The sequence below is a fragment of the Centrocercus urophasianus genome, unplaced genomic scaffold, assembly GCF_019232065.1.
Source record: "Centrocercus urophasianus isolate 14NV4802_14NV808 unplaced genomic scaffold, USGS_Curo_1.0 seq_34, whole genome shotgun sequence".
NCBI classification, from domain to species: domain Eukaryota; kingdom Metazoa; phylum Chordata; class Aves; order Galliformes; family Phasianidae; genus Centrocercus; species Centrocercus urophasianus.
The window spans coordinates 7,105,602-7,127,660 of NW_024884911.1; the positions used below are offsets into that span (position 1 = coordinate 7,105,602).

General features: G+C 49.2%; 2 protein-coding genes across 4 annotated transcripts; one reads left to right on the plus strand and one right to left on the minus strand.

Annotated features, from left to right (window-relative positions):
• Nucleotides 1-59: 59 nt before the first annotated feature.
• Nucleotides 60-6,695, minus strand: RBM18 (RNA binding motif protein 18). The gene is made up of 3 exons (XM_042830988.1): nucleotides 6,533-6,695; nucleotides 1,656-1,782; nucleotides 60-943 (listed from the first exon to the last, which is right to left on the minus strand). Exons 1-3 carry the CDS (start codon nucleotides 6,643-6,645, stop codon nucleotides 785-787), a joined length of 399 nt encoding a protein of 132 aa, XP_042686922.1. The 5' UTR covers nucleotides 6,646-6,695; the 3' UTR covers nucleotides 60-784.
• Nucleotides 6,696-6,743: 48 nt separating this feature from the next.
• MRRF (mitochondrial ribosome recycling factor) lies at nucleotides 6,744-17,505 on the plus strand. Of its 3 annotated transcripts, XR_006170892.1 has the most exons (8): nucleotides 6,772-6,856; nucleotides 7,320-7,501; nucleotides 7,812-7,967; nucleotides 9,159-9,277; nucleotides 11,007-11,098; nucleotides 15,607-15,766; nucleotides 16,853-16,997; nucleotides 17,069-17,505. XR_006170892.1 is itself a non-coding variant. In XM_042830940.1 (7 exons), exons 2-7 carry the CDS (start codon nucleotides 7,327-7,329, stop codon nucleotides 16,928-16,930), a joined length of 780 nt encoding a protein of 259 aa, XP_042686874.1. In that variant the 5' UTR covers nucleotides 6,744-6,762; nucleotides 7,320-7,326; the 3' UTR covers nucleotides 16,931-17,505. The 3 variants fall into 3 exon arrangements, 2 of the variants coding, with proteins under 2 accessions (XP_042686874.1, XP_042686873.1); XM_042830940.1 differs by lacking the exon at nucleotides 6,772-6,856 and adding an exon at nucleotides 6,744-6,762 and having other exon boundaries at nucleotides 16,853-17,505; XM_042830939.1 differs by having other exon boundaries at nucleotides 16,853-17,505.
• Nucleotides 17,506-22,059: the final 4,554 nt, after the last annotated feature.

Sequence of the window (22,059 nt, forward strand, 5' to 3'; positions counted from 1 at the left end):
AGATACCTGCTTTTCCCTTTTCTTTCCTACCCCCCCCCCCCCCCCTGTTGTCAAGGTTCCTAAAAAAATGCACTGCTGCACTCAATTAAAAAAAAAAAAAGAGTAGGATGTTGATTACAAGATAATCAAGGTGTGTTAAAATCACATTACCCAAAGGTAAATAACAATAAGCACCTCCCTCTGCCTCCCCCAAGAAAAATCTCTCTCGACAAAGACAGTTATTCAAACAAAGTTGCTTCATATAAGTTGCTGGAGTAAATAACTGCAGGAGAAACAAGACAAGAATTCAGAGGCATGAAAACAAGGATGTTCCAGAAGGTACTCAAGTTAACATTAAAACCCTGATGTTTTATTCAGTAGAGCAAGCAATAAAATGATATTTAGAAGTGAAACACCTTGCTTTACAAGTCAGGAATAATTATAGCTGCTGCCAGATAAGTGCTTTCAGAAGTGGAACAAAGTTACAGAGTGCTTAGTAATTGGGAATTTCCATGCATCTCTTATCCAAAAAGGGTGCAAAACCACAAAGGGAAGGAATCAACCTTTCAGCCAATCATTCACTAAGCTTGGGAAAAGTTGAAAAACAGAAATTTAGAGAAGTAACCAGTTCCCAGAGCTCTAATTAGATGCACCTTTACAAAGAACATCAGGTTAAACAGCCTTTTCTCATTCACCGCTAACTCAGCTAGTTCAGGAGGATAACAGAAGTGGTACATTGTTCATGCTGCTTCCCTGAGAGCTATTTCCTAGAACACACTGGTATCTTGCCAAGCTAAGACAGCCTTCATAAGAGCTGTTCCTTAATATTACGGCTTTTTGACTTCGCAAACTGATTTTTATCTACCAGCAGGCTTACCTTGACTTGTGCGTGCGCCCACCGCACCACCAGCTTCTTGGAAAGGGCCAGCTTCCCATTGAGACACTGGATCGCCTTCTCTGCTTCCTGCACAGGAGGCACAGGAAGGCAGTTCAATAAACAAACCAAGTCTTCAGTCATAACCGTCTCAGATGTAAAGACCCTTTTCCTTTTGTAAATCAGTCCTCTGAAAGTAAAGCTAACTGTCTGCAAAGAACGTTTATCCCATTGTATCCCAACCCAGAAATACTTGGAAGACTCCCACACCCAACTGAGCAATCAGACTTTTATAAACCAGCAGGGCAGATTCTTTCAGTCATTGTAGGGAGGAAATGGGGAAGATGATCACAAGTTTTGAAAAAAAATCAAAGGCAGAAGCTGTTGGAACAGCACGCAGAGGGAGCTCTGTGCTCCACCAGCTTCTCAAGAAACACTGCCATTCGTCCCAGAGGCATACCATGTCCCATCAATACCCTGCACCTACGCCAGATCTTGCTAATGCCTGCTAGGGATGTTATCCTCTTGGTCCTATCCTGACTAAGCAGTGAAATCTCACCTTGGGGAAGCTCCCACAAAACTCGATTCACAGCAATTAAAAATGCATGTTGCAATGCTGTTCCACCTCGTTATGAAAAATCATTCGTTGAGCTTTTAGACCTCAAGCACTGGCACAGCTCTTCTGACATCCTTATGGTTTCTGCAGCCTGGGCATTTCATTTATCCCTTCCTGTTTTAGCTTTATATTGACATAAAAGAGGTGGGGAAGAAGCCACTCTCTTGAAACAAGAAAGCAACATACCTGTTTGGTTTCAAAGTTCACAAAACAGTAACCCCTCGGCTGCCCCTCCAAAGCTCCAGACTTGTGAAAGAGAAAATCAAATTGCTTTACTTTGCCGAACTTCTGAAGGAGTTTGAGAAGGTGGTACCTGAGGGGGAACAAAGACGAATGGCACCTTTCAGTACTCTGAAAGTACAGCAATGGAGACATGCATTTCAAGCTCAGTCATACAAATGGTTCAGTTCAGTCACACAGGAATTCCCAAATACACACAGAGGTGGACATCCATTACACAACCACAGCCCTGAGCTGCCCGGCCTCATCAGCGACAGCCCTACACCCCAAAGCCTTCCTCCCAGCAGTGCCAGCTGAAGAGTGAGCAGCAGATCTATTCATAGCTGTTTTTTTGGACAATTACCTAACAGCTCCCTATGGGGCTGGAGGACTCTGCCTCTTGTCTTTCTAGAAATCACACCTACTTCCAAGCATAAACACTGCCCCTCTCCAGCCCTGCCATGACTATCTGAAGCTCCATCTGATCCCTCTCTCTGCACAAGCAGTCCCAGCCCACAGCGCCTGCAGTTCTTGCTGCCCTCCCTGTCCGCACATGAGCAAAGCTGCTCCCATCCCTTCCCTGTGCCAAACTGTATCAGTGTGGACATGGCTGAAAACACAGTCCTGTTCCCACCTGCCTGGAGGAGCTGGGAAGCAGGAAGGCAGGATGAGCAGAACCACAACCAGGAGCTGACAGCAGACCAGGTGGAAATAGCACCAGACCTCAGCACGGGTCAGGCAAAATTAAGCATCCCTGGCTCAGCCAGCTTTCCAGTGACATGCACACAGAAGTCAGACACTCCTGCCATTCAGTGGGGAGTGTGCTTTTTTCTTTTTTTTAATAAAACTTGGGAAAAACTCAACTAAACTTGTATGCTTAGCACTTGGTGCACTAAGCAATGTTGAACAAGGCGCACATACGTTGTACAGACACATCTAACCTCAAAAGTTCCTTGCAGCTTTTTTGGTTCCCTTGACCCCAGTGTTTAATAGTGCCAGTTGACCTAGCAGGCAAATCACACCTGTCACTATTTCACCAACTGACTTCTAACCCAGAGATTAAGAATTGTCTGAGGGTTTAATGAGGGCATCTTAGGACTCAACCCCTCCTGATTAGCAATATAGGGTTAGTTAGGGAGCCACGCAGCCTAAGCTCAATTCCCAGCTTCCCAGATGAGAGAATGCTCGGAGCTCTGGAAGCTCATCAGGGTAACTCCCTCTGCACACGAACCAGCAGGCACTGGCCAGGACGAGGCATGTCCTGGTGCAAGCAATCAGCAGTGTCCCAAGACACTGAACGCATCAGGTAACTTCAGGGACAGCCCAAGCAGACAATACTTTTCCTAATAAAGCCCGATAGGATGTTCGAAACAAGCGATTGCCCTTTGTTAAGCTTCAGGAGGCAGGCAAGAAAGTTCCAGGAATGTGAGTCATGTCGCAGGACAGCCACGGCGAACGTTCAGGATGTGCACTTTTAGAGAGGTGAAGGTACAGCAGGCGCTCAGCCCAGCGATGCAGGAGGGCCAGGTTCCCTTCTCCTGCAATTACAGAGTCAAGGGAAGGGCAGCGATGATCCTCACCACATTTTATTTCCCAACAACAAAACTCCCTGCAACTACTCTGCCAAAGGAACAATTCATGCTGTTGGCTCCAACTCCCAACCCGGGAACCGCTGCAACCAACAAATAACGCATTTCTGCTTCCTTGGCAGCAAGTGGTAGCCATTCCTTTAAAAAGCATTTTAGTAGAAGAGTTTGGAAGCAACCTATGTAGCCAATTTCATTCAGAATCTTTAGATCTAGATGATACAAGCATGATTTTCAAACCACACATGCAATTTTTAACAATGCAAGTTATCTCCTCTGCAAGGAGCAGCTCCAAACGAAGCTGTGTGTAACCAGAAGCTCCAGGCTTTGGTTATAATCTGTTGTTAATACAGTGAGGCATGGAGAGTAACTTGACTGTTATCCCCACGCAAAGATGACTTCAGCACTGAAGGAAGACCTGTCACGGAAAACTTGAAATGTTTATTGAAGAAGTGTGAACGTGTAAAAAGCTTTATTATGGCAGTGACTCTGCTTATCCAGAGCTTAAGAGTTATTCGCACAGATGTGGCCCCAAAGATCACCACAGCCAACCTCAATTTCCACTTCCTGTCATCTGATGTGAATGCAAGACAAACCCGCAGCTCCCCCATTTCCTTTTCCTCCAGTCTTCCTCCTGGCACCCTGAGTGCTATTCAAACACAGGCAAGGCTTCCTCTGAACAATGCTATCCCAAGGATACTGCAAAGGTACCGGGCCACATGCTAAACCTATTATTGCAAAGAATTTTGCCCCACTGGGAGTCAGTAGGAGTCTCTAACAACAACTCATGCACACTTTGTTTTCTAGGTGAGACTCATCAAGATGGGATCGTAGACAAGCAGCTGAACAGCCAAGGAAGCTGAACATCCACTATTTCATACCTGCAGGTCATTAACAGTCATTCAAAGGCTACTAGAAACCAGATAACATACGTATAACTGCAGTACTGGAAGTGCCGCGTTTTGGGCGGACAGAAACTTAAGCCTCCAAAAGCTTTACACACAGGAATTAGCAGAGCAGGCAGTTCGACTCCACGTGCCACGCAGGAGGTGCAACAGAAGTCACAAAGCAGTGAGGTGAGCAAAGGGCACAGCACAAAGCATCTCCCAGCCCACCAGGGGACAAGTGCTGCACCTGGCCATGCTGGCAGTGACAGCAGGGAGCCAATGGATTCCCTGCTAGTGACACCAGAACTGACCGCCCGCTGCCCTCCTCACACCCCACTGCAGCAGAACCCAAAGCAGGGATCCTTCAGCACTGGAACTGCCTACAAATTACATCCCACACCACAGCCTGCTGTGTGGACACTCGGTGCCAGCTCGCCTCCTTCCAGCTGCTAAGAAGCTACAACCCCCAACATTATCTGCTGCCATATGCAGAACAGTTCTCAGGATGCTAGATAAAACAAATAACCCAAGTAAACATCACTGGCAGGGAAGCTAGCCCACCAGAAGACACATCAAACCCCAACAAGTGGGTATGACAACAACTGACACCCTTGGAGACTCCCATTTGAGTCACAGCTGCTCAGTGCAATAACCTCCCATAAGCCACCAGCTTACAGGCTGTAATTTGTAGGCAGCCCTACATTCATGAATTCCTATTACCACAGCTTGCACTCAAATGTATACGTTACCTATTAACTCCCCAGTGCTTGATTGCAGTTATAGGTTGCTCTCTAAATGGAAGTCTTGGATTAATTCAAGACTTTCTGAACTCATTTCTGCTCAAGAAAGTCACAACCAGTTATTAACCCTACTAACAACCAATCAACTTTACTCCATCTTAAGCAAATCTAACATGAAAATTGCAGGGGCAACCCTTTAAAATCAGATAAAAGCAGCAAATGAAGAAACAGCTATTTAGCTTTCAGGTATGTGTTTTTAGTCATGCAATTAGTAAGCTCAACAGGGATTATTCAGACAAGCAAGCATGAGCAGAGCTGTGAGCCTTTAGGATAAGAAAGCAAGGGTCAGGCTGATTTATAAGAATTTACTGAACTGATACAGAAACATTACTTTCCCTATGCTGACAATGCATTAAAAGGAATTTTCTTTATTTTTTTCAGAATGAAACAGATTATAGTATTTATTTTTTTTTCAGTGGAGTATAGACATTACTAAAGCAAAACCAAAAGCAGAACACAAGTATCCAGCCAGAAATACAACCCTGTTACGGGCAACGAGCACTGTCACCCATTGCTGGGCAAACTTTAAACACTAAGCTTAATGGTATGGAATCATTTCACATGAAGCTACTGCTTGCCTGGCCTAGATTCAGAGAAACGCAGAGTGAAAGAATCTTTAACAACACCATTAACCGCAAAACATGAAGGATCTGATGCATTTACAAACACCCACAGTTTTCACCTTGCACAATCTCCTGAATCCTTACGGACCTGTAAACATGCTAAGTCCCATACGTGAGTGTATGTGGTCAGCGAGTGTGAACAAACCAAAGCAACAGAGCTGTGGGACAGAAACGGTAACTAACGCAAAACCACCCAAAACTGAATGGTTGTAAAGCACAATGCATTAATGATTCCATTTAGAGGCTAGCAGAGAACTGCTCTGTTAAGATGAACCACACTTAGAATAGAGCCCTACCACACGCACACACGCAGAGATGGAAGGAGAAACAGTATTCTATGAGAGCACACACAACAGTTAATCAAAAATGCATGTTTCTAGAGAAATATAAACCCCACGTTGCTCTGTGTGGGTTTGTCACTTCTTAGCACACCACCCAAATACTGCGCAGCAACCCCTGCTGTAGTTCTGCGGTTTGAGTATTACAGCGGCTAAGATCTCGGTACCTGCAGGGGATACCAGGTGCTCACTGCAGCGCCTGCCTGTCCTCCCCGCCCACCCCACACCCACGGACGGAACACAACAACAAATGGAACCCCCGGTCACCCCTCAGGGAACGGGGCACATGCACGGTTCTACCCCCACCCCAGGCGGGCAAACGGAGCAGTTCCCAGCCCCGGGGCCACCAGCCCGAATGTGGAGCGCGGCCGGGGGCAGCTGCGCACCCGCACCCGGGGCGGGGCTGAGAGCGGAGCCGCGGGCGAGCGAGTACGAAGAGAGCACAGAGGGCAGCCCAGGAGAAGGGGAACGGGTGCTGGGAGGGGGGGCGCCGGTAACGGGAGCTCCGCGCAGCGCGGCTCCGCGGGGGGACGCGGGGCGGTGCCGCAGGGAGGGCGGCGCCGGGCCCGCACAGCCACTCGGTCGCCCGCCCGCCCGCCCGGCCGCTCACTCGGTGATCTTGGGGTCGAGGTTGCCGATCCAGAGGCGGTGCCCGTCCTGCAGGGCGCCCTCGGACAGGATGGCGGCGTTCTCCAGCGGTAACGCCTGTCGTTCCGGCTCCATGGCGGCGCGGGGCCGCCCCTCACCATCCCCGGCCTCGCATAGGCCTCGCCCCGCCCTTGGCGCACATTGATGACATCACAGGCGGGCGCCGTTTGATGACGGCAGCTCGGCGCGACGGTGAGCAATGCCGCGGACACCCGCCCTCCTCTGTTGCCACTCCCGGACCCCGGCTCCGCTCCGTTCGGGCCACGCTGTGTCGCTTTGCACCGCGGTACCGCAGCGAGGCAGACTGGGCGCTGCGGGGCACCGGGAGGGGCGTCCACAGGGTGTGGGAGAAGGGGCTGAGTGCAGAGGGCAGGGCCTGATGGGCAAATGCCGGAGGCGGGGCCCGGGATGGGGGCGTGGCCCGGGATGGGGGGGTGGCCTGGGGTGGGGGCGGGCTTGCGCGCACGTGCCGCGGCGAGGGCTGCTGTGCGGTTTCGTTTGAGTTCGAGGCACAGAGCAGCGCTGTGGCTGGACGCAGCCTTAGAGCCATACTTGTGATTAAGGGGAGCATTAAGGAGGGCTTTGGAGCCTCCATCCTAGAGCGGCAGAATTTGAAGTTCTGTTTAAGTGGTGCACAAATAGCCAACCCTGCAGTGCTGACTGCTGGCACGCACACACAGACACGCACACCTCAGGTTTGAAGCCTTTTCCTTTTAGCACGCTGACCCACCTACTTCTTCCCTTTACAGGTAACCAATGGCTATGGCATTACGATGCTTTAGGCATCTGCACTCCCTGCTTCATTGCTCTTCACTCGCAGTGGTGAGGCGGCTGCCGCAGCCCCCAGCACGCTGCACAGCTCTGCTCCTGGATGGCTGCAGGCAATGCGTCCACCCACTGCTGCTGGCCAGGCCGCTGGCCACCAAAAAAGGTAAAGCAGCAGCATCCAGTGGTGTTTGCACCCCCCGTCCATGATGCCAGATACCCATCTCGGGGAGCTGCTGTTGCAGCAGGGCATGTGGCTGTCATCGCAGTCCCAGCTAGAGCTGGGGCGTGTAGCACGAGCTTCTCATCTATTTTGGTTTGTGCTCTGAATTGCTGGGCTATTTACCCGCTAAAGAATGTCTGTTTATCTTGGACTCAACTCTGAATTTAACATCAGTTGTAACGTCTTTTTTCTAATCTCTAAAGTAGTTGAGTTATTGTGAGAAACTGAAATTAATTCTATGTGTAATGTGCAGCTAAAGGTAAAGGGCAGACACAAGCCAAAGTGAACATCAGTGCTGCCTTGGTTGAGGATATTATCAACTTGGAGGAAACCAACACAGACATGCAGGCAGTGGTAGAAGCTCTGAAAGAAGATTTCAACAGAAATCTCAATGTCAGAACCTCACAAGGTTGGTACATTTTTTGTACAATGCTCTGCTGCTGGGGTTTTGTTTTGTTTTTTTTTCTGGAATTGATTTTCTTTTTATTGAGTTATACACTGGGCACCCAATTACTACAACCTTGACATCCCTTACTAAAGGCTCTCTTCACCCTGAGCTTGACCAGGAAGAATCCATTTTTGTTAATAGCTTCCTGGAAATAGCTTTTCTAAGTGGGAGATGTCAAAAGTGTCTAACTGAACTGTTTGCAGATGTGATGAAGAAGCAGGTTGTCAGCTAATGGTGCAGTAGGGCAGGAAAAATCCAATTGCCATTAAATTAGCCTTTTGAAAATTGCCATCAGACTGGTGTCTGACGTGTACAAACTTTTTTTGCTATGCATCTTTGTGGTTACTGACCTTTACAAGCTTTATTCACTGAGTGAATTGTGTGTTTCAGGAAGGATCATGAATATGTTTGACTATGCTACAGTTACTATAACACTGAACATATGTATTTTTAAGTAGTATCAAGTTTCAGGGATAAAGTGTAATATTAAACAATGACCACATTTGAATCATCCACCACTCCAGCTCTGGCAAAGGGCACTGCAGTCTTTTGTAGGGCTGGAACGTGTTGCTCAGTCTCTTAACTGTTTATTTTAGCCATAGGTGTTTTTTTTTTTTTAACTGCACTGATAAAGTACCTCCTGTCCCGTGTGCCTTTTGGTCTGTTAACATTTTGCAGCAGAAATGAGAGAGCAGATTAAGAGCAGCTCAGGGAGAAACAGAATACTCTCAATTAAGTAGTGGATAGCACCTCCTCTTGGGACCTGGAAAAAAAAAAAAAGAGGGGTTTAAGGGAACATTGCTCAATTCAAGACAGTAGTTTTCTTGACTTTTATAATAACATCTTGATCTTCTTTAACTTGTAAGTATTAAAAAATAATTATTTCCTCTTAATTCTTCACAATCTTTGTTTAGTTTTCCTATTCTGGTAACAGAAACAGAAGATTTGTTTTCATGTTTTTGTGCCCTAATGCTGAAATATTTTACAAACACCACAAGGGATGCAGAAACACAAACAGCATACATCATTTTTTTATTTTGTAACATCTGTATTTTGCACAAGGGAGGGAAAATGAGACACTGTATTTGTACTACAGCATCATCCTGAGCTGTGGTGTCATGCTGACGTTCCCTTGTGTTTGGTTCTTTCGAGGGGCCCTTGACCACATCACTGTCACGACAAAAGATGGGAAGTTTCCACTGAACCAGCTGGGGCAGATCTCACAGAAGTCTCCTCAGCTCATTGTAGTGAACATGACCAATTTTCCAGAGGTAAGGACACGTTTCTGGAGGTGTGGCAAGGGGAGGTACTTACCATGGGAACAAACAGGTTGATACTGAGCAAAGAAACAGGTGGATAAAAGGGGCTAAGAGCTCAGACAACACTGTCGCTCCTTGACTGACACAAGCTGTGTTTTGCTGCAGACTGTGCCATGTGCCTTCCCCATTTAAGCTGACAGCTTCTCAGAGGAGGTCAGCATAAGGCACTTGATGCCTATGTGTTTCCTGAAGAGTACCCAGATTGTGTAACTTGGAAGAATGAAAACTCCCCATCAGGGAATGCACTGAGTGCCACAACTGAGAGAAGCCATACCGTGGCTTTGCCTGCATCCAGGCAGGAGGATGGGCTGAGAAATGGGTACACAAGCAACAGAGTCAGATTAGCCATGTATTGCCTGTGTTTGCTTCCCAAGCCAAAGGATTGTTTCTCACCTGAGCTGGAGCTATTTCTCTCAATGCAATTATTTTATACCATAACTGTTTCATAGGCAGATGGAACTCCTTGATAACACTACACACACTACTACTCCATATCATTACTTACAGCAGATCACCAATACTTTCTAGCATTGGAAAGCAAATACCAATCCCTGAAGAGTCTAGGATAGAAAATTATAGAAGAGGATTTACGATACAGCTTTTACTGAGCATTTTCTTCCTGCAGAGCAAGTTCTGCCCACAGAATAACACACTGATGGTCCTAACACACCGAAATCACCTCTGTCACATTTTCTCTGCTCCTTTCATTTCTGAGTGGGGCAGTTATATCTCACAAAACATTGGCAAAGCTTTAGTTTGTGCCTCAGTTGATAAAAGCTGAACTTCATAAGTGCGATCTACTGCAGTAACCTGGAGCTCAAGTTAACAATAGAAAAGAACATCAGAACTAGCAATGCTCCTTGTAGGAAATGCCATGCTAGTGCCAAAGGAACGCAGACCAGCCCAGTCTTGTTATTGTCAGCGTCAGAGAATGAAACAAACTGGCAGAGTGCTGTTGCAGTTCTCTGCAGAACTGTTACTTAACCATAACATTTGACACCGTGAAGGTACAGCAGTGCTCTTAAGGTGAGGAGGGGAAGCATTTTAATCACTTTGCAATTAGCAGGCAAACCTGCCCACCTCACCTTTCAGGCAGAACAGCATCAGCCAGCTGTGATGGAGTTTTTTGAAAAGTTAATCCTAAGTAATAGGCTGTAAAATAAACATAGAGCTGGGCACAGGCTCTGCTTCTCAGCCAACTGCTACTGCTGTGATGTAATGAGATTACGTTGTAGTGCTGAAGTGGTTAAGTTAGTTAACATTTCTAAATGGGTTCTGTGTGATTCCTAGTGGAAAACATTCAACTGGAATTTTTAAATGCTGAGAATCTTTCATCTCCTTTGCCACAGTCAGGCCATGCCTTGGGAATTTATTGTGGTTTCACTCTGCATTGCCTCAAACCATTCAAATAGTTTCAAAGAAGCAAAACATTTTCTTCTGTTGTTGCTTCCCCTTCCCCTCTCCCCCCTTGGTACCCTCGCTACCCCGACACTGAGTGCAGCCATAGTTTCCCATTCAGTTTGATCAAAGCTCTCCACACCAATGTAACTTCCTGATCTTACTGGTAACAGAAGTAAATGTTTCCATGTTCTGTGGAGATGGATTGCCAACTATTGACAGAGTTCTGGCATATGGGAATGATTATTTCCTAATTCTTTTTACCTTTTGATCTGTTTTACAGAGCACAGCTGCAGCTATGAAGGCTATAAGGGAGAGCGGAATGAACCTGAACCCAGAAGTGGATGGGACACTAATTCGGGTGCCAGTTCCTAAGTGAGTATCAATCCATGGTTCCCTGAGTTCATCATTGTGCAAGGTAATGCAGCGGGGCTGAGCCTCACATGGAGCCAGCCCTCTGGAGCAGCTCCGTGCTCAGCACCTCTGCTCAAACTGCATCACACAGCATGCTGACATGCAGACAGAGGCAGCAGCCCTTCTCTGAGCACATTTGGGTGGTAAATCCACAATTCCCGTGGGTGCTCAGTACCAGCAGTGACGGAGCCCTGAAAACACCCTGAGCAGATGCAGAGGTGTGAGGCCACCAGAGGTGTGATCCGAGCTCGGGGTACTGCAGACAACTGCCACAAAGGGCTTCGTGCACTGCATGCACACAGACCCCACACACTGCTTTGCACAGAGGTGACTTCTAAGTAAAGAACTGAGTTATTCTTCATGCTTCAGATCTACTTTAGAAAATTCTCTTGATTTTTATCTAGCATTTTGATCAGAGAAATCTAATTGCAGCTTTCTGTTTCTATCGCGAAAGGGAATGACATTATCATTCTATTTGCTGATTTTCTGTTTCCCCTGTGCTCTCTGCCCTTCCCCCATCCCTCAGGAGAGGAGGCAGAGGAGGAGGGCACCATTATCTTCATAATTGCTGAGGCTCCCGGGTTGCTGCGCAGTGGTTTGATTGTTAATGGGCACTTGGGTCATCCTTGAATATGAATTGCAGGGGAGGAAACTCCGAAACTACAAATCCCAATCTTTAAAAAAAATACTGTTTTTCCAACAAATATGTACATTCTGCCACTTTCTTTCATGGCGTTGCAGATCAGAAGCAGATCTTCTTTTCCCAAAGGAGGTCTGTCTCATCAGCTGCCCATTCCTCTGCACAGAAACTGTTGCTGCTCTCGGTCCCATTCCCCCTGGCAGCTGGCACCCAAAAGCCCCACATCCAATTCATTTGCAGTTTGCAGGATGTGCCCTGCAGGTCTGCCCCTCACGGACTCCTCTCCAATAAGACAACAGAATTGTTCAGGGTTTCATCCCTTACAGACAAGACGAACGGTTTCTGTCTTTAAAACCTTGAAATGCAAAGGGGAGAAAAACACCCAAGTTGTGAAAGAGAGAACCCTTACATCCCCAAATTGCTTTTTCTGATTTTTCTAAAGTGTTTCATTTTCTCAAATCTCAAAACACGTTCACAAAAAATTCAGGACAGATGCAGTGAAATTGCTAAAATGATGGCAGGTGTGCAGAACAAGCAAACGAATCAGAAATTAAGAGACAATAGTGAATAGTGCTCCTGCAGAAATGGAGGGAAAGCACGTGAAAAGTGAAATCAGACCTAAATGATCTTCCCCTGCTCATTAAAACCACTTTTTAGTTGGATTTATCAGGTGGACACACACGCATCCTGTTTTGCCCTACGCACATCGGTGCTTGAGATCATTTCAACCGAACGTTTAAAAACGTTTGCTTGTCAGTATTTATTCCATTAGTTTAGGTTTTGCATTGCAGTTGAAACATGCAATGGTTTTAAAGACACACGGGTTGTCTTGGTGTTTACTTCTGCTTCCTGCTAGGATCCACTCTGCTCCCAGAGGCATTCGCCTGTTTGTGTTGCTAGCGCTGCATAGGCAATATTTGTTTGTAGAAAAGTATTCTCTGGGGGTTTAAAAAGAAAAAAAAAAAGAAAAGAAAAGAAAACCAGCCATGGGAACACTTGTATTGGTCGATCTCGTGGCCGAGTTTGACCTGACCTTGTGTCTTTTATGGTATTGCCTCATTTTTAGATCCATCTTTTTTGGACCCATTGTGTTACACTGGATATTGTTTGTAAATTAGTAATATTTTTACACATGTTTTACTGAAAGCCAGATGACTCATTTGAAAGTTTAATGACTCATTGTGAGCTTTTTTTTCCTTTGCCCTTTAAGAAATATGCAAAGATACCTACGGTGAGGAGCAAGGACTCGAGAAATTTCATTTAGAGAAAAAAGCACAAAGCTGAGCTGCGTTGCTCCAGATCACTCATCATAATAAGTCTCTTTCACGCTTCTCGTTGAATAATATATTTTGCACCCTATGTTTATCTGCAATTAGGCATGCAGAGTATCTAGTTAAACCTACTTTCCTTTAACTGATCCCTCTCATTCGCAGGAAATTCCTAGCATTTGAGATACAGAAATTATTCTTACCCGCAAAAACGCGCTGTGTTGGAGATCAGACGTGGCCTGCATTGTTTTCACTGCGGGTGTGCTCATGCCATATGCTGGGAAGGGAGCATCCAAGTGCTGCAGTGCTTCAACCACCAGTTGCTGGCTGGGGCAGGAAAAGAAGAGGTGTTACTGTGGGGCAGTGCACGGCTCTGCACGCACCGCTGCGCGCCCAGCAGGCTGTGCTGTGCGTGGCTTGGTGCCATGGCCCCAGGCACACGGCAGGGTTTGAGCCCACTGCTCTGTACCTGCAGAGGCTGCACTGGTCCTGAGGCCTCATCCTTATCCCTGCTGGGGGCGGGCAGCTCTTCCCCGTGTCTGCTTCACACTTTGGCTCTAAAGAGGAGGCAGCTGCAACGGTTACTAGACAGAAAAGCAAACACATTTCGAGACAGCTCCAAGTCCCAGATCTGGGGGCAGGATTAAGCAACTGTGCTTAGAAACCAAGGGCCTGGCTTGTGCTGATGGATTCCTTAACCAGAAACAGCATCAGACTGAAGAAGTGTCAATTTCTGGCACTGTTGGTAGCATTGCTAAGAATTTATATACGGCCTGGGTGGAACGTAAAACCCACTGAGAAACTCTGCGGCACTGTGCAGTGATAAAAAGGAATTGGTGTTAATAAAGACAGACAAGGAGGCATGAAAGCTGTGACCCTGTGCCAAGAAGAAGAGGAAATCTGGCAGCCCTGCATAAACAAAAACATTTCCTTAAAGGCTCAGCAGCCCCAAGCAGGCGAGTGATACCCTCAGCACAAACCACGAGAGCTGAACACAAGCAGGGAAGTGAAGGCAAGCTGCACTTGGCCCCAGCTGGGGCAGCCCCTACAGAGCAGCTCTCCTCACCACCCAGCAGCTCCCTCTTCTCAGCTCAGCAGACAGGGATCTCTTTCCCTTCCCCCTCCCAAAATGCTGCCTGAGAATCTGACCTCCTGCAGACCTCTGTCTGCAAGCTGTGCCACAGGACCTCTGGCTTGGGATTCTGAAAAAGAGAAGCCCTAAAGGCATCGACGTTGGGATGCACAGGAAACTATGAGTAACCTCACTCACTTCCAATCAGACATTCAGGTCCTGGCTGCAGCCTGCTCTGAGCGGTGGCCCCTCAGCAGCACCAGATGCTGTCCCCAGTGCGTCCCCTGGCAGGGGCTGTGCCGAGTCTCTGCTCTGGGCCTCTCTGCTCTCCTAGGGGTATGAAATTCCTGTCAGTTCTGGAAAGCTGATTCACCTCTGCCTTGAGATAGAAATAACTGGCAGTGCTCAGGAACAGTCAGAGCCTCTGCAAACATCTGCTGCAGGAGGGCACTGAGGGGTTGCCATATGGGGCTCAGCTCCCACAGTCCACACTGAGCATTGCTGAGGAGCCCTCACCCCACGCTTCTTCAGCTCTGTGCAGGAAGGATCTTGGCCTTGGTGTTCCACTCACTCAGGCCATTGCAGCCAATTTCAAAGTATTCCATACGAAATGTTTATTTTGCAGCATCTTCTGTGTGCTGCACTTTGCATTCTTAAAGTAATGTCAGAACTGCAACAGCCACAAAAATAGTTAAAATATTATTGTTGAGCACCAACAGTTGATGTTGACAACAGTCGGCTGTTGGTGCTGGGGCATTACCGGAGCTGAGATGATGTGTCAGCTCATCCTGTGTTGGGTTCAGGCTCATGCTGCACTGTGGTTCCCATTCGGGATGAAGAGTTGGGGATTTGCTCCCAGCGGTGCAGCAGTGGCACCGCGTGGGGCAAACTGCAGCCAGTGTCCTCTGTGCCTTCTGTATGAGCTGCTCACTCCAGAGCTGTTGGCAGTGCTGCCTTGTCACAAGGCGTGATCCAGGTGTGTCAGTGGAAAGGCCTGGTCGTGGTAAGGTTGATTGAATTAGGAGTTCTTCCAGGTGCAGAACTCAACCTCTGGCACTTGCATGTAGACCACACTGAGGGCCAGGGATGGATGGAGCTTCCCTCACAGCTTTGCAGGAAAGCTGCACTTCTCTCCTCTGCATCCTGGGTGTGGAGCTGGGTTTTCCCTCTTTCCCCAGATGCTTTGGCAGCGGAAGAAAGACATTAAATGCTTCAGCATGACTTCCAGGCACGCCAGTGACATCCACGAAACAAGCATGTTCAGTCCAAGCCCTTCAGCTTGGGGCTGCAGTAGGAACTTCCCGTTTGAGGCAGGCGATTTGCTCAGGGGACTGAAGAGGGATGAAAGCCCCCTGTGAGCAGTCACAGCACAGCATGGTCTGAGCACAGCCCAAGGGTACTGTGTGGAGGCCTGCCCACCCTGCAGGAAATCAGTCTGGCTGTGCTACTAATTACATTGATTTTTGTTTTTTCTCCTCCTCATTGATAGAGTAACTAGAGAACACAGGGAGAGCCTGGCCAAGCTCGCCAAGCAGTCCACCAACAAATCCAAAGAAGCCTTGAGAAAGGTGCGAAGTAAAAGCATCAACCAGGTGAAGAAGTTCAAGAGCAAAGTGTCTGAGGACACCATCTGGCTGCTAGAAAAGCAGGTAAGTTTCTTCCTTGCAGCATATGGCAATTGTTGGCTCAGTGGGGTGAGGGAGAGCATTTTTCCCACAGCTGACAGAACTCCAGCACTGAGAAATGAGGTGATTCTGAGCTGACTTTTTGGAGTAGGCAGCAGCTGCTGTGTTTGCTATTTCTTTGTAAGAGTTGGGGCTTAAATCTCAAAGCCAAATTTGTGGTATCACATACGGTATACAATTGTAAACTGAAACAGGAAAACAAAATTTTCCTCAAAAGCTTTCGTAGTGCAGAGGATTGTTACACAACCCAGCTGATGGAGAGCAAAGCTTCCCACACCCATCATTGTACCACCACTTACACAGAGCCTGGACATCACTAAACAGCTGGTGCTAATAAGGATTGCTCCAATTTCTTGTTAATGAAAGGGCTAGCAAGATTCTCTCCATTAGGAGTTTTTGGCTCTGACTCAGGAAAATACTTAAGCACATGCCTAATTCCCTAAGAGCAAATGTCACTAAAGTCAATTGCTTGGGCATAAACTCAGGCACAAGCTGAACTGATGCCTCTGAAGCAGGCTGTGACTTTTTGGCCATTTGTTTATTATCAGCTGAAGTCAGGTACCTTCCAAATGCCTCAGAACTATTCTCTGTGTGCTCACAAAAATAAACATTGACGCAGAGAGCATTTCTGCGAGCAGGAAAAATGGCTGTGCTGTTGTAACTGAATCCTGCTGGGAGGTGGTTGTTCCATAGCAGGCAGATGTAGAGGTAGTGTCTCACATCTGACTTCCACTTTCATCCAGATTTTTCAGCATGAGGAGAGGTCATATGCTCATATACCTGAGAATTGAGTGCATCTTAATCAGACCTGGGGAAGCAGTGCAGAAAAGCCCCAGAGGCTTCAATTTCAGTCTGCATGTGCGCCCATCACTCACCCAAAATACACAGATGCACATTTTGGTACTGTTCATATGCTTGCCACATCCATCCCTTGTTATCAGAGTATCTAATCACTGGGCAGAGCTTCAATGATAGCCACTTAGTTCTTTGTACAAGAAATTTCATGCATAAAGAAAATAGCAGACTCAGACCTGTGCTGTGCTGCCGCAGATCCAGCAAATGGCAGACAGTGCTGCAGCAGAGATGGACAAGCTGCTGGCAGCGAAGACCAAGGAGCTGCTTGGATAAACACCACGTGTGGACACACTCCCCTTCCAGCAAGAAAGGACTGCCCTGTATCCACTGCCATCCCAGCCTGCAGCCAGGCAGCTTCAGGTGATGGGCAGGGGTGGCTCTCCCCCAGACCTGGGCGCTGGAACCCCCTGGCTGCTGAGATTTCTGATCCCGGATTGTATGGGAGGGAGGGGGGAAGTCTCTGCTGTTCTTCATTCAAGTGTCAACAGAATTGGGTGAAGTAAGATTAAAAATAAAACATTAAGGACAATTGGAGGCTACTGAAAGGATTCCCACAGCATAAGCTGTGATCTAGGAGGTAACACTGCCCTCTGCTTCAGGTAGCAGTTCAGCAAGAGTTGAAGCTCAAGCCTCCAGATGCATGACCACCTCACCAGTCCATTTCCTTCATGTCTGAGCCTCAACAGGCTGCAGGCCCACTGTGCAGCCCAGCTCTGTTGTTTCTACCAGTTCTCAACCTATACTGCTAGAAGAAAGCACAACATGGAGGGAAAATCCAGCAGTGTCCTTGTGTGATCCTTATCATTTATTCTTGCTCAAAATAAAGTCCAAATCAGCCTGGGAACTTTGCAAAGCTGTCATTTGCCCATATGTGCTGCTGGTGGCATGCTCCAGAGGGAAGGAGGAAGGAGCAGAACGGAATTCTGAGCACATACCTCAGCCTTTGGTTGCCAGCAGGTACTTCCCAACAGCAGCAAACAGCCTCAGGCAACGGCAAGAGGGAGGGAAGGTGGTGGCCAACAGCACAGCCCCTCTCCCAGAGCAGTTGGGTTCAAAGAGCACCAAGTGCTCTGCAGTCCTTAAATAAACAACTCCCAAAAAGTTAGTTTGTGTGCAGTGGGGAGGGGGACGAGGATGAAGGATTTGCTCTGCTAGGGCCCCACATGTCAACAATTTCTCTGCTTTGTGTATTTTGGCCAAAGCACTTACCATGATAAATGAATAAAGGAAAATGGCGAGCCCAGGGCGGTTACATGGCTCAGTAAATTGCTTTCAGCTGATTACTGTATTTCTTTTGACATTTATCAACTCGGCTTTTTTTGCCGTTGTTGCAGCCTCTGCATCCCAGCAGCAGCCAAGGGCCAAAGGGTTTCCCTGTAGCTATGCAGGACACACCTGGAGGGCACCCCAGAGGCTTCTCATTGCAGAGAAGAATTCCTCAAGTAGGGGACACAGCTCCTATGCACCCACTAGCTGTCCTTACCCCCCAGCACCAAGGGAGTAGCACACAGCAGCCACACCTGCCCTCGCACAGCAGGACAGGGACAAAAGCAGCAGCTGCAGCCCTGGCACCTTCACACATAGGACCACCACCATGGCACCAACCACACACACACACAGCCTGGCACACATCAGCCGCAGCGCAGGCAGCCAACACCCAGGAGAAGGGACACAGCACTTACTGTGCCCACGTGAGCTGGCTCATAGCAATGGCTCCAGGTGCTGAACCTGCTCTGCTGCTGCTCCGCAGGGCCCGCAGGCTGCCAGCCCTGATCCAACCATACCAGCAGAGGAAAGTGGAAATAAAAGGCAAACACTTCCTGCTGCAGCATCAGCAGGAAGCCCTCAGTTAGCTGAAGCCTAGGCTGCACCCAGAGCTGATAAGCTGCAGCTGATGCTATTGGAGGGTGGAGAAGGAGCTCCAGCTGTGCTGAACAACCCAGGAGGAAAAGAGACCACAGCTAGAAAACACGGCTGTGACGCAGCACTGATTTCAGTGACGCTGCTTTGGCCACCAAATGAAGCGGGTGCAGTGGCAGGAAGCATCTCGAGGACTCACAGGGTGGTGGGACACAAGGAGGGCTATGGCCAGACCCCTTGAGCTGGGAGCCAACTGCCACCCATCGGGTCCCCCTGTCCCTGCCCAGTGGGCTCTGTGGGGCTCCCAGTGGTCTCACCTCATCATGTGGCCCAGCAGCACCCACAGGTGCCAGGGCAGTGCAGGGGTCGGCAGTGCCAGGGGAGCAGGGTGAGCTCCTGCAACCAGCATGGCCGAGCTGCAGAGGGGAACCAGAGCTGGAGAGAGCAGCAGGAAAAACTTGGAGGAAGCTGGAAGCTCTCAACACAGTTAAAAAACAACATTGCTCTTCAAAATAGATGTGATTGCACTCCTTGTGAGTCATCGAGCAGAGACACCGAGATTGCTTTGTGCCAGGGATGAGCCTGGGCTCTGATTGTATGCCTCCCGGATTTGTATAAAACAGAGCATGGATGGCATGTCAGAGTTTACAGCTCGCATACATTTTCAGCAGTGAGCTTTGCAAAATGTATCAATGTAATCTCTGCCTCCTATATTCCGTGTTGATTAGACACGATTTCTGGCTGGATTTTCAGAAAGCTCAAGTGCTTTTTTAATCACTACAGAAGCTCATTATTGCTTTCCAGTGACTCTTATGTCCTTCACTTCTCCTTTCAGATTAGAGTCTATAGTCAGATGAATATTGGATGATTTCATTACATACAAATGCAATCAACAGTTTTGCATAAATTTCTCCTCTTTTCTTGAGTTTCAATTGACCTCAGCACCCGTGGAGGCAGGCGCAATACACATGTAAATGAGCTGGCGTTGCTGCAAAGACACGGATGCGAGAAACAAGATAAACTGTCAGATAATATTTGGGATTTTAAGAGATCAAAAAAATACTTCCTTGCTCAGCCAAGCTGTGAAAATGGCACCTTCAGCTGCTGGGAATGAGCTTTTGTGTTGCTGTGGGTCCGGCTGTGGGCAGCGATGGGAGCGATGGGCAGCAGCGATGCTGTCAGCAATGAGCAATGCAGTGGATGCTGCCCAGCACAGCTCCGGTGGGAGCAGGGCCCGGCGGGGACATGGGCACGTGGATGCCAGGGACACCCACTGCAGCCCAGGACTGGGTGGCCAGCCCTGTTCCAATGGGGTCAGCATGGCCAGAGGGTGCTCAGCCCACGGGCAGCCCCATGAGGGACGCCTGTCCTGGGCACTGCTGTCTGGGCAGTCCCACTACCCCCACCAGCACATAACAGTGCCTTTGAAAAATATTTAAACCCACACTCCGCACTAACAATCAGGGCTAATTTAAACAAACTGTAATTAAGCATAAAGGACCTCTTGGTAGGAAAGTCAGGGAAAACTGTCAGTGGTTCCTTTGGCTGTGGAGCCCTCACCTCGAAGGACTAATCTCAGTGCTCCTGTGAGCAATGCAGCACTCCCACACACGCGTTCGGGGCCGGTGAGGAAAGAAGCTCTTGGGTTTCTTTTGATACCTTTTTGCGCTAATCTTCTTAACAGATTTTTAATTGATGGGAACAGAGCACTTTGCAGCCGTGAAATCTATTGGTGTAATTGCTGGTGGATTAGTCCCATTAAGCACACAAATTACCTGTCTCCAGGCCGCCGGCCCCACCAGGGAGCTCCCCGTGCTGGACACACTGAGTGGCCCCATTCTGAAGCAATTTTGATAAAATAAACTCTCTAATCAGGTAAATAATTCCATAAGGGAAATTGCTGCCTTCTCGCAGCCCCCTCCTCCAGCGGGAACCTGGCTAGTTTCAGGGGAACGGAACATGCCTCCAATTACAGACAAACCTTCAGCTCGAAGGGAGAAGCTCATGGCACATGGGACCCCCTTGAAATGCAGCATCCAAAGAATTAAAGCATTTAAGCTGTCAGCCAGAATCTGCCCGAGCCCTGATTACCTGGGGGTGACACACGGTGTATTTAGGTTCATGTCTGCTGCAATTTCCTGGCCCCCAGCGTTGATGCTGAGTGACTGCGTCCTGCCCAGGGTCCCTGACACGTGGCCTCAGTGCGGGGACACCGACCTTTGGGGCAATTAGGGACAGCCCTCCTGCAGCAGGGGAAGCATGCGGTGCCCCTGAAGAGCCACTGTGTGATCACGGCTGTGCCCATTTCACAGCCACGCTCACTGAAGCCACATGGCTGTGCCGGTCCCATTTCTGGCAGGGAGGACCCCTTTGGTATAGATGGCATAGGGCTGCTCCTCCTGCAAGGGATGGGAGACCCTTGACTGCCCCATGGGAAGTAGAGAGCAATGGGGCCACGCAGGGGCCGGCACCCACACTCACAGAGAGGGCTGAGTGCTAGGGCTGGGGAGAGAACCCTACACTGCAGGTAATTGGCATCAGATGCTCCCTGACCTGCTGCATCCAGCGGGAAGCTGGAAGCATTTATTTGTCTGAGCTCTATCTGTGCGCGGGAGGCGTTGGCAGTGGCGGAGCTGGGCTCAGTGAGCCTAATGAGCCAGGCTGAAGATGATGAATATGATTGCTGAAAGCGTTTTCCTGAGTCCTTCTTTCCTGGGGCTCAGGTTACGAGTTCCCAGACAGCCTGTCCAGCCGGGGCCTTTCAGCTCTGATTTGTAGCCCCCCAAACAGCGCCTGTCAGCTCCCTGTCCTGGGGAAGTGCTTGGCCCTCATCCGCCGTGCTGCAGGGAAGGGCTGGGACTGAGCGTGGGTACCGCAGACCCTGCTCAGCTCCGGGGAGAGCTGCGACCCTGAGCTGCCACATCTCCCGACAGGAGTGATGCCACGGCGTGCTCGTGGCCATCGGCACTCATTGTGGCACTCTCGGTTTTCCCCCAGGGTGAAGCAGCACAGTGGTGGCTCTGGCTCATCTGCTGTCAGCCCGGCGTTGCCTCGGGATGGATCTACCCCCGAATCGCATCCCCACTCAAAGACCTCATACAGGGTTGCACAGAGCCGGATCTGCCCGTGGGTGCTCAGCTCTGGGGACGCACACCTGCAGGACCCCAAGCACAGGGTGGAGGAAGCGGGGCTGTCGGCTTCCAGGGCAGCTCCCGCACGGCACACCGCCGCTGGGACTGAAGGAGCTCTGCGGTGCCGACCCTGCCGGTTCGGTGTCCCTGTGCCACCCCCGGCACAGGCAAAAGCTCTGCTGCAGCCCCCGGGAGAAGTCCCAGTGAGGGAGGGCCGAGAGTTGCTCTGAGCCTCCCAGCGCTCCTCCCGGCTCCGCGCTGCCATTGGCGGTGCTCTGCTGCCTCCCTACGGAGCCGTGCAGCTCGGCACGACGCACACGTGGGTGATGGCGACGGCCGTGTCCCCTTCCACCGCCCCCGGCTGCGGTGGAGCGACGGCGGAGCGGCCACGCAGCTCCGCACCGGTCCTTC